Here is a 12,348-nt window from a genome sequence, read left to right as displayed (position 1 = left end):
ATTGAATACTTTAATATTCTGGAACTTTATCATCTACCATAGTTTCATGACAACAAAATTAGATAAATTTGTAAATGTAATTCATGCTAGAAAATAAAACCATAGAAATAGGTATCAGAAAATGCTTACTCCGTGAATCTTACAATGTTTCAATCAGATAAAGTTCTAAGAGATTCAAATTTATTTTCTATATTACTAGCCAAAAATTGAACACAGTCAAGCCTGGTATCCAGGATTAATAAACAAACTCCAATGATTTATTTCACAAACATATAGTGGAATCTCATTACAAAATGGCTCTTTATATTAAGGATTCAGATAATGAAATAATATGCTACTATTATAATTGTTAAAGACAAGAGCAAATAATAAATTGTACCTACAACAATACCTACTGTTAACAAACAACTTTCTGCAATCAACGTCTCATTGGCCTGGATGGAGGAGCATTGGCTTAAAGTAAATAAAAATAACTGATATTTTCGAGAAACTATAACATGAACTTACAAAGTATATATCTATATACATTTTTAATTATAGACTTGACAACTAAAAATTTTTTATTATATTTTTTATGACCTAATACTTTGTCAATGTTTCAATATCTTTGCTTTTAATAAATTGACTTTTATTAAAGACGTACTGACATAGTTCTTCCAATGACATATTTTTCTGTAACATGGGTAGTTTTATTTCGTCTTGGTCCTCATTATAGAGAGCATCTATTGTACCTTATTATTCAATAATACATATGAAGATAAAATTATTTTATTTTTAACCGGATAATATAATAGTATAATAATTATTGTAATTACCCAAACATTGGGTATTAAAAATGATTCCATTTGATTATTGATATTTCTCTAGAACTGATGAAACTTTCAAAGGCATTATGTCTAATTTCTCTATAATTTACAATAAATTTGACAAACACATGCACATTTTGCAATATCCTAACCAAGTACACTCTTAATAGAATCTTATTTACATGAGTAAATAAAAATTCTTTCCTTGTTTTTCTGACATATAACAACCCTAGAAAAAGAATTGGAGAATCAAAGATCAGAATTATCATGATAACATTCCAATAAACCACAATGGTTTTTGATAAAAACCAAAAATATCCCTTTCTTCCCATAATTTTTATTAAAGTTTTAAATATTTTGTTTAATGTCTGTGTGTGTTTTTAATGTGTTTTAACTTAAAATTTCCATTTTACTACAAGAACCTTAATATCAACTAATATAATTACTAAGGAGATACAACTAGAATAATTTCTTCATACATAAAAATTATAAACTGATCTTATTTTTCTTTGTCCATTTCCATTTTATTACTACTGATCTATCCCACTCTGATCATACTTCTACTCTCTGCTGATTAGTTAACTTTATAATCTCAACACTAAAAGCAAACTTAAACTGTAACCAAATTGTTAAAGTATAAGCATTTTAATTTTTTTTACTAACTACATATATATGTGTATACCATATATACATACATATATTAAATGTAATGAACTTAGTAATTAGAATATAGCTATTAAAAAAAGATTTTATTAACAAATATATATTTATAAGTGAGACTCTTGTGTATTAAAAGTAAAACTTCTTTGATTCTAGCATTTTTTGACAATTTTATTATTTCAGGATTTGGAAATGCAATATGAATGAGGGGAATGTCTTTTAATTAAATAAAATATTTCTTTTATTCATCAATTTCCATTAATTCACATTCTAAGGAAAAGAAATCGGAATTTATTATAGCTAAAGCATGATACAAATAATTTAGACAGTAAATTTTCTAAATGGATGACATTAACTTAACTGTTTGTAGACTGATCTTAGTTCAATTTTAACTTGAATTTTTCATCTAAAAATCCTGATAAAATGTACATCCATATTTATACAGAAGATTTATTCCCTAAAAGCTAGCACTATTTTTGTGCCGGCCTTTTTCTCCTCTTAGTTATCACAAGTAAGAAATTATTAATAAATTACTAAAAATAAAAACCAATAGATACTTGATGAAATGTATATATGTATTTATAGAGATTAATATTAAGAGAAAATATTAAGATGTAAGTTTTTTTTTTGTTGGATCCCTCTAAAACAGAAAGCAAAAGAAACAAATTAGTAAGTTGCATCACGCCTTTATTACATAAATCGGATTAGATACAAACCATTTTCTACTTTTGGTACTTTAAGGCAAACAATGTGATACTTAACTGAGGTTTGATGGGTCCATTCTGTGAGAATACTAATAAAAAAGAATCTGGAGGTGAGGGACCTCTGCATGATTTTTTTTTTCTGACCTAGGAAAAATTAAGAACAACAAATTAAATATATACAAAGAAAGAAATGAATGTATATATCCAGGTGAAATAATACATCTTGTTTTGCCAGTGTGGCATTGTAAGATAGGCTGCCGGGTCCGCTGAAGGCGGTGTCATCGAGGATGGTATGTGTTGCCTTGAGCTGTCTAGGAATAGGGAGGGGCTATTCCGGCTGCATGATGATTGAATGGATGAAAGATCTAAGTTAAGCTTAAGGGGAACCACCAATAATAATTTCAACTATATAGAACTTATTTATTGAGAAGGGGAAGCAATACACTTTTAGTCTCATCGAGGCCAATTCACTCAACCATAAAATTATGAAATAAAATAACGAAGTTTCAGTATAAAAAATATGTAATATAATCCTATGTAATAACAAGTCACAGTAAAAATATTGTGTTTGTTAGTTTTCATGATGACTGCCAGGTACCACTGATAACAAGACTCAAGTCAGACTAAGAAAAAAAAAAAGAATATTTTTAATTTTAGAATTCAAGAAAAAATTAAATATCTTTCTATATCTCCTATTTATGAGGTTTATTAGCTTTTAACAAATAGTGTAGATATTGACCACTTTATATTTCTCTTTCTAATTATTATTTTCCATCCAGTTAGTCTTTTTTTTATTTATTTCTTAAAAGGAGGAAAGATAATTTCATGATTAATTATAATTTATATCAAATAAGTGTTAAAGATAAATTCAAGAAATTACATACATCTTAAAACTGAAGTTAAGAATTTCTAATAATTTTTAACCTATTTATTTGTTTGTAATACATAAAATAAATTTAAATTATCATTCTTTACATCAATAAACCATCTCTAATATGACAAACACTATCAGCAACATTGTATAAACCTAATAAATGCATTTTAATGATTTAATGATTTTTAGTAATTTGAATAATAAAACAAAAATGCTTTCACCTGAATAATAAAACTTGAAACTATTAAAAAGCAGAGAAGAAATTTTGATTAATTAACAGAAAGTAAAACTGTTGTCAGAGGAAATAATGGAAGCAAGAAAATAAAAACCTATAATTCCACACTTTCATTTCAGTTGTCAATCAGAGTTAAATGGGTTTAACCAATAAAAATATGCAAAAAAATAAAATAGAATAATAATGATAATACTAACATATTAACATTTTCGAAACAAAATTGATCAAGCAAATTATGAAAAAGTAAATGATTCTTACAATTGTCAGATAAATTATGGATAGTAAAGAATTTACTATTAATGTTATTTGTGATTAATTAGTATATAATTATACATCACAAATAACACTAATAGTAAATTCTTTGCTATCAATGTTATTTGTTGTGTATAATTATTCACTAATTTCATTTATAATAATCATTGATGATCATTATATTCAAAATAATAAAATTAATCAAAATTCTATCGATTACAGGATAAGCAATGATTGATGTATATTTATTATAATTAATCGATGATTTGTGTTAAGATTATTTTTACTAATATAAATTCATATAACTGAATCATATATACATACATGAATTTTAAAATTCTATTAGAAGATATTATTCAAAATGCAACAATGACATTATTGAAGATTATGACATGGTATTTACCCTAAATTATCAGAATCGATTCAATTCCTTTATAAAACTAATCTAAATTATTTTTTTCATAAAGATCATTCTTATTTTCTATTTATAAATTCCATACTTTTTTTTTTGTATATTAATTGTTAGTAATCCAGGAAAAAATATTAATAATGGAGAAAGCATTTGTAGATCAATTCAAAGTGCAGCATACCTGCTCTTGACTATAATATGAATAATTTACTAAGTACAGTTTACTGGCCATAATTTATCAGTCAATAAATACAGAGAAGCATTTTATATTTATAGAACAAAATTATCTATCAGCTAATTTTAGAAAGCTAATTATTACCAAAGTATTACTTGTACATATTTTTATGATTATTATTAATTTACTAATCTAAATTTTAATAAAATGCTATTTTTAAGCAGTTCTTTACTAAGCTACAAAATATATTATTATATATCTGTACAAACTGTGAACAAGTTGATAAGTATAGATAATGAGGTAACAAGTTATCAACTACATGGTTGGTACAGATTTAATGCACTATTAAAATTATAATCCATTTTAGCTTTAAACATTACATATATAATATAAGCTTATTTAAAAATATCAACCTAAAATACTACACGACACTACACTGTATGCACATGATAATAAGATCTGGCACTAGACCATGACAATGTGTTAGAAGGGCAGTGACACTTCATTTTCTAAAGGAGTGGAGAAGGGTTCACTCCAGCAATAGGCAAATCAGGATTTAGCAAAAGTTTACATATTCTTGAAAAATGACACTGAGCTCATTCCTCGGCCCTAGCTATGGATTTGAAAAACCATCCGTCAACGAAAGAGGAGATCATGTTCATTATCATAGCTCCTGGTAAGTTTTTCATTACTTTAAAACTTTAATTTTACTCAGAATTAATTGAGTTTAAAGTTACTTTTTTAAGATTTATGGGAACAAAATTAAAATTCACAAACATTGTGTCCATTCTCTGAGTAATATATGTACACCTTCAGTGTCAAAACTATGAATCCGATCCTTTTTATCATATTGTCTATTAGAACGGTTTTTGGTTTGTAATGATTATGTTTGTGCATTCTCAATATGTTCCAACAAATATTGAAGGCATGTTAGATTTGTAAAGTAAAACATCAGATTGATATTATTTATTTAATCTTTTGTCTTGTTAAAAAAGTTGCTTATTTTATTTTCAGGCTGAAACCTTAGCCAATAATATAATATAAAAAAACAGGATGATATAAAGCTAATAATATTTTACTAGGTCTTTATGCTCAATACTTACTATAATTGCTTAAATCAAGATATGATACAAAACTATTAAGAAATTTTTTGCACTAAAGGAGTCCAAAAATTAAGTAGAAACAATCATAAACAAAATAAAACATATTATACATAATAATACATACCCCATCAATTTCGAAAGTGATGACAAATTAATTGGGAAAAATTATGCCAAAACATTTTAAATTAATACCATAATAATGAAAAATTTAAAGAATAACTTATTTATTAATAATGACTGAAAACTTCTATGATTATCGCTGACTGAATATATGTTAACCATGAAAGTTATATTAGATGACATTATTTGAAAATGCATATGGCAGAAACATAGTGTTTAATGAATAACTTTTTAACTAAAATGTCTATAATTAGATTACTCTTGTTAATTTCAAGGATTAAAGGGCCTATTGATCCCTTAACAAAATAGTCCTTATTAGTCAATGTCTGTTAGGGTAAACTCTATAATATCCACCACAAAAACCAGAAAGAAGTCTCTTTCTCAGGACCTGCAATACCACCTTTAACCAAGCTTTCTAACCCATCGTTTTTTTATCTTCTGTGTGCTTCCCTATGATTCAGAAACCAGAACTACCTCAAAGGAGGAAGACGAGAAACTCCATGTTTCTGGGGTAAAGATTCTCAATGAATCTTCAGCCCTCCTAATAATATACATAGAATGGTGGCAAAGAATGAATAATGAATGAACAAATGAAGAATGAAACCTTTTCAATGATACAGAATAAATAAATCGGTGATAAAATTTAATCAAATTCATAGGATTCTATGCGATTTCAAGGATGCTGATGAGAGATTCTTTTATGGACATCGAGCAGTCGGCATTCCAAGATTAACATGATCAGATTGTGAATGGTGTTTGGAAATTTGAGAAAACAACTGGATGACAACAACTAGAAACATATGGTTTCCATCAATAGAAATGCTCTGCAGTTGGTGGTGAAGGAAGCCAGGATTTGCTTAGGGGTTATACAGCTACTATAATAATAATGATATAAAATATAAAGTAAAAATAAATATGAAATATAAACAAAATTATTACTTAATAATGTTATGTTATGTAAAAATATTATTATAATACTTTAAAATATCATGTTTACTTAAACACTGAATTACTTTTATAAAACATAGGAAAGGAGGAGGATCAAAAGGAGCTCAAATATCTCAATCTGCCATCTCAGCCCTAACACTTTTGGCATTTCTTTTTTTCCTCAACATTTTGCAGGTATGTATAGAAAGACAATTTTAAAATATTATGTTATAGAAACCATAAAATAAACAGATTTTTATTATAAATCTGACATTATTAAATATTAGACAACATAGTAATAAGATACAACCATAAAATAATTAACATAAAGCTCTCTTAATGAGCTTACCCTTCCAATGCATTAACCATAAAAATGGACCAGGTTTCCTTATATGGCCCTTTGATTGCTCAAAATCTATACAATAATCAATTATATAATAACTAGCTGTAATAAATAAATACAATAGTGCAACATAGTGACTATCAAAACAAAAAACTAGGGACCCATTTATCTTCAGAACCCATAACCTTCTATGCAGAGAGGGAATACACTATCTAAAAATCATTTACCACTTGATAAAAGGATAAATGATGAAGTGCAAGTTTAGTTGCAAGTTCAGTAATATTCGTACCATTGGTTGCATTAATATTAAAAATATAAATAAAAATAATTACATACTAACAATCTCATTTTCAGCATAATATAAATAAGACAAATAAAAAGATTGGCTCCGTTGATATTCTTATTCTGATCTTTTCTCAGGCAACACTGACAGGCAATAAAGTGAGGATTTTATAGTTAACTATGGATTAGCCATGAAGAACTATCCTCCTTATCCCATAAACAATAATTTTGAACTAGCATATAATTCAATGAATATAATATATATTTAATGGCAACCTATAATATTACATTTAATGGCACTATTTTATAAATTATAATTTTCAAATTTATTCCAAATAAATATATTACATGCTGAATTAAAAAAAAAAACATTAAGAAATGCTAAACCAATAATAAACATTACATTTTTGTTTATAACTAAATCAATATATTTTAGACATGTCTGAAGGATCAGCTACAAAGCCAATCACCATTGGTAATAATGATGACAACACAAACGACAACAACAACAACAGAAGGCCAACGCCACAAAAGATCTTCAAGAGAAGGAGAAAAGCAAGATGGAGTGAGACATAAAGGAGATACAGTAATAAGATAATTTTTTAAAATATATATGGTAAAGATTATAATTTAAAATAAGAATAATATGTTCTAATCATGATTTAGCAGGAAGAAAGAAACAAAAGCAGTGAAGATATAGGTTTCAAAACCAAAGTTACAAAACAGTTTAGCATCAAGAAAGAAGGGTATTTTAAAAAGGAAATTTTGAAAAAAAGCAAAAATTACAAAGCTCAACAAATTTTTACCTCTTTAGAAGCTCGGGAACATTCTTATTCACCTTGGTTACAGTCAGTAATCTGTTGCAAAATTCTATCTTGTCAAAAAACATTACAAGAAGAAACAGTTCATCACTATAGCAACTATCTCAGGTAATTTTCTGCTATTTATTAATCTTTCACTACTAGGCTCACACATAACACAGTTGCAATCCAAACGTCCTGAGAAGTCAAAAAACAAGCTAGCCTAGAGGCCCCATAAAGTGATTCAAAGCATCATTCTACAATTTTCTTAAAGTTTAGAACCACAATATCAATTGAGGAACATGCTTCTCCTAAGAAACTGTAAAACTACTCAAAGATTTCTTTAAAATAAATAAATCACATTAAACATATAAAAAATAACAATTTGGCATGTCTGCCAAAAAGTTTTTTTTTTTATCTTGTATTTAATATAGTCAATAGAGCGTACCGTAGACTGTGGTAATTTTAGTACAACCCCACTAGCTTTAGGGCAGTCCATAAGAGGAGACCAGTAGAGAAAGAAAACCCCAGTCTATGGTAATATCTTTGGAATACATTCAATTAAAAAATAAATCAAAACTTTTTATTTCGTGAGATTTGTTACTAATCAAGAAAAGCAGCAATATGGGTTCAATTTCTCCTGGCAGAAATTTACAACCGAATCTAGTCCTCCACTTTCTCGTTAATACTTTTACCATTTTCATGCACAGCACCTCAAAATATAAATAAATTATTAATCTCATATTTTGTAATATTCTTTAAAACTTCTTCCTTCCTATCTTGTAACTTTGTATTCACATTTAACTATTAGATAGACATTTTTGGAGCTCCTCTCCATCTTGAGGATGCCTCATTTTTCCATCTATAATTCATTATTTCTGCATCCTTATGTTGAAACTCGTCAATGAAATGTAATTTCATCATTGGTAAAATAACAGTTTTAAAAAACTATTTTCACTGGAATATCATGTATGAATGTCACATCACACTGACAGACAAAATGAACAGTGAAAATCATACAAAATAGTTGTAAAAAAATTAAAATAATTCATTGTAAACTGTGTCAACTGATAGCTTTATGAAATACAATTTTATAGATAAATTTGGAAATGAAAAGGCAGAAACAATGAATACAGGGAAGAAAAAAAATCAAACATACTGAGGATGGGGGAGAGCTCCAAAATGTATGGTAATATGTAAATAAAAAGTTTCAAAATAAGAAAATTAAATTTTCCATAACAATATAATTATTAAGATAATTTATTAAAATTGATGAGATCATTTTTCTACATTATATTTTTGAATGAGTTCAGTGTCTGCCTCAGTGTGGTAAAATGTGTAAATGTATTCAGCAAATCATAATAGATTGTATACAGTACAGAATAAGATCAATGCTTTCACTCAGTAGACACTACAAAGATACAAATAAAATTATTTCAAGTCTGTTTCAACTACTATTTACATTATTATTATATTTTGCAGGAAGCTTATCAACTACTTATGCTATTCAACTAAGGCAGTAAAAAAAAATAGCTGTACCAAGTGCTTTAAATCTCATCAAGAATACTGAAGTCAAATACATATATGTAAATATAAAAACAATAAATATAACTAAATAATAGCTTCTACTGCTTCTCTATCTTCTACCTTTATACTATATTCTAGGGTGGAAGAGCCTTGATCCAATGCTGCCAACCATCACGGCCCTTACAGTGTTCCTAGATTTTTAGAGTAACTTTCCTCCAATCCACAGTATTTAATGTTGATACAAAACTCTAGACCTTCCACGTGGCCTCTTGCCAGTGGGTCTAGCTTTCATCGCCAATAATTTCAATAAAAAAAAATATTTTTCTGTGATTATAAATTATAATTATTTCTGTAAGAAATAATTTCTAACATAAATAATTCCATATATTTACCAAACCTTAAGTTACTCATCTTGCTACTTATTACAATTTGGATTTGTCGAAAGACCATAATGATAAATAATTAACTTCTAGTGGAATGTTAAAGAAAAGACTAAATTTCAGAAAAGATCAAAAAATTTCATTTCCTATAATTTTTCAGCATTTTTCTAAATATTCTAAACAGAAACAGTTGCTTGAATCTTCTTCCCATTTAAGATTTACAAGAAGGTGGGAAATCAATCAAGCAGAGTGGGATTAGTCTTAAGGTATAAAATATAATAATAAATGTATAATATAAGCTATAATGATGGTGAGGATAGAAGTGAATGGGTTGGTTCTGATCAATTCTCACAGAACTCTAAATGAATTGATATTAAGTTTGTTCCAAGAACTGGCTGTTAGCAGGGACTGCTTAAACAGTACATCTGCAAACATTCCGTTTTTTATCCTCCCTATTTGAGTTGGTGGGAGAAGACTTCAAAACAAGGAAGATGAGAAATGTCGAAAGGTTTTAAATGCTGAGTAAGTTAAAAATTTTAAAACTTTAATAAAAGTATATAAATTTCCTCATATTTTTCATTCGAAATTAAATAAAAATTATTAAAATCTTCTTTTCAAATTTACAGGAAATCTGAGAGTTAATAAATTGTTGAGATAAAAAATCTTCCATTTTCATTAATATGTGGAATATCAAATATTGGTGTTAGTCATATTTAAGTATTTTGCATATTATTAACTGGCTGATCTAATAATTAAGAATTATAATATTTTTACTTACTAACACGTCAACATTGTTGTAAGATAAAGATAATAAAGGAATGGTTGAAGAGGTCTTTCTTCTCTTTAATTAAATAAAAATTTTAATCTTTGAATAAATAACATCAATTTTGATGTGTAAAATGTTTGAATTTGACTACATTTTAAATTTACTAATTAAATAAATTTCATTTATTTTCATTAAATGAATAAATTAGAGAAAACATCTAAATGTCAATGAATAAGGAGAGATGATCATTTTATCTTTTATTTTATTTTATTGTAAAACAAATTAAGGAAGTGTATTAATAAAGCATTTTTTAATTTAAATCAAACTGGAACATGACAATAATTGTCTCCCTAATCATCCTTTCATTCATTTCTTCTTCAGCTTTCTCATTTTCTTAATCAGCTGTCAATGCAGATTCTTCTTTCAGCCTCTGTTCTTTATTATTATAATTAAAGTTTTCAAGAAATTATTGTATTATATAGTATGCTAGTTCTAATAAAGGGCTTAGTAACATATATTTCTATATACTTAATGTCATACACTGGTTTAAATTTGTGTTTTACTATTTTGTAACAGTATTCATTAATACAATGGCTTAATTTTATATTATAATACATGCCACTTAGTTAATTGTAGTAAATGATCAGGGTTTACATTAGGCATGTACAATTGTTATGCTTTAAATACATACAAATAATCATAAAACGTCATAACTAAAATGTTAGGCATCACTGGTTTTTTAAAGTTGCTTTCATGAATTGTTGACAGAATATTTGGAAAATTTATGTTCTAAGAGAATAATTTTGATACAAAGTTATGGTAAGTGACTGTTGGTTGAAGGAAAAAAACTGTATTAGATGATAAATAGTTGACTGTTTGTAGTGGATGGTAGAAAGATGGTCCGAGTGACGTCAATAAAGATATAAAATAGTATAAGATTACCATTAAATAGTTTTTATACTATTATGTACCTTCATTGGCCCGCCACCCAGACTATCTTCCTACAAGTAAAAATCTATCTATAAAGATTCCCTGGAAAGGGGACTTTTCTAGAGGCTGGAAGATTGCCGATCTGAGGCTCTTCCACAAGGGGGGATAAGAAGCTCCCTAAGTCTTACAGATATGTCTCCTCCCTATAATGAGCAAGGTTCTGGAGCACCTAATCATGACCAGTTTAGCAGTTTTCACAAGAGAAAGTCATCCGCAAAAGAAAAAGGAACCATTGTAATTCTGTTGCGAATCCTTGTAGACGTTGAACAGAGGAAGGAGCGGTATGTTATGATAATGCTCTTTGACATATCCTCTACCTTTGACAGTGTCTGGCGGCTCCCCTTGCTCCAAAAGTTGCAGAAATATTAAGTTCCCAGCAACTTATACAACTTAATTAGGAGCTACCAAGAGGTAGCTTGGCATCACCTATCCTACTAGAGGACAGACATGTTAAGATTAGAGGTAGCTCTTATAAAGTAGAAGCTTACTTAGAGAGGGGATGTCCTCAAGGGTCAGTACTTGGTCCAGACCTACAGAAGCTGATTTTTAATGAGTCATTGGGAGTCCTAGAGGAAGAGCTGTTCCCTGCCATAAATTACATCAACGATTTGGCTGCTGTGCTACATAGAAGAGCCGGCCTAAAACAGCAATGGGAATGTTGCGCCAATCTGGTTGGACAATGTTGCTCAAGTAAGAAACATACCATTCTTCCACCCTATTAATATTATTATCCGAGAAACAAGAATGGTCCAGCTGAGGTAGTCACTTACCTTGGCCTAAGATTTGGAATTGGATTCAACACAACGCCTCACTTGGATTACTTGGGAAAAAGGATGGTCCAATCTTTCAACGGTCTTAGTCCTGTGGGGCACCCTCTGGGACCTCAGATACTTGCGACAATGATCGTATATATATGTATATAATACTATACACATGTATGATTATAATAACAAGGTACTGATAACATCAACAATCATTGTTAGCGTACCTATAAC

General features: G+C 28.1%; 1 protein-coding gene across 4 annotated transcripts; it reads left to right on the top strand.

Moving 5' to 3' along the window:
- Positions 1–4,431: 4,431 nt before the first annotated feature.
- LOC106687051 (uncharacterized) lies at positions 4,432–9,434 on the top strand. 4 transcript variants are annotated; one of them, XR_010842759.1, is made up of 7 exons: positions 4,432–4,791; positions 6,367–6,460; positions 7,327–7,476; positions 7,557–7,819; positions 8,788–8,874; positions 9,173–9,276; positions 9,356–9,434. XR_010842759.1 is itself a non-coding variant. In XM_014430722.2 (6 exons), the coding sequence occupies exons 1-5, from the start codon at positions 4,700–4,702 to the stop codon at positions 9,258–9,260; spliced, it is 687 nt and encodes a 228-aa protein (XP_014286208.1). In that variant the 5' UTR covers positions 4,432–4,699; the 3' UTR covers positions 9,261–9,276; positions 9,356–9,434. The 4 variants fall into 4 exon arrangements, 2 of the variants coding, with proteins under 2 accessions (XP_014286208.1, XP_066901075.1); XR_010842760.1 differs by lacking the exon at positions 9,356–9,434 and having other exon boundaries at positions 9,173–9,311; XM_014430722.2 differs by lacking the exon at positions 8,788–8,874.
- Positions 9,435–12,348: the final 2,914 nt, after the last annotated feature.

This window comes from Halyomorpha halys, unplaced genomic scaffold (assembly GCF_000696795.3).
Source record: "Halyomorpha halys isolate HHAL.00 unplaced genomic scaffold, Hhal_1.1 Scaffold910.1, whole genome shotgun sequence".
Lineage (NCBI taxonomy): Eukaryota > Metazoa > Arthropoda > Insecta > Hemiptera > Pentatomidae > Halyomorpha > Halyomorpha halys.
The sequence above is the reverse complement of the archived record's forward strand: the minus strand, read 5'-3'. Positions and strand labels throughout refer to the sequence as shown.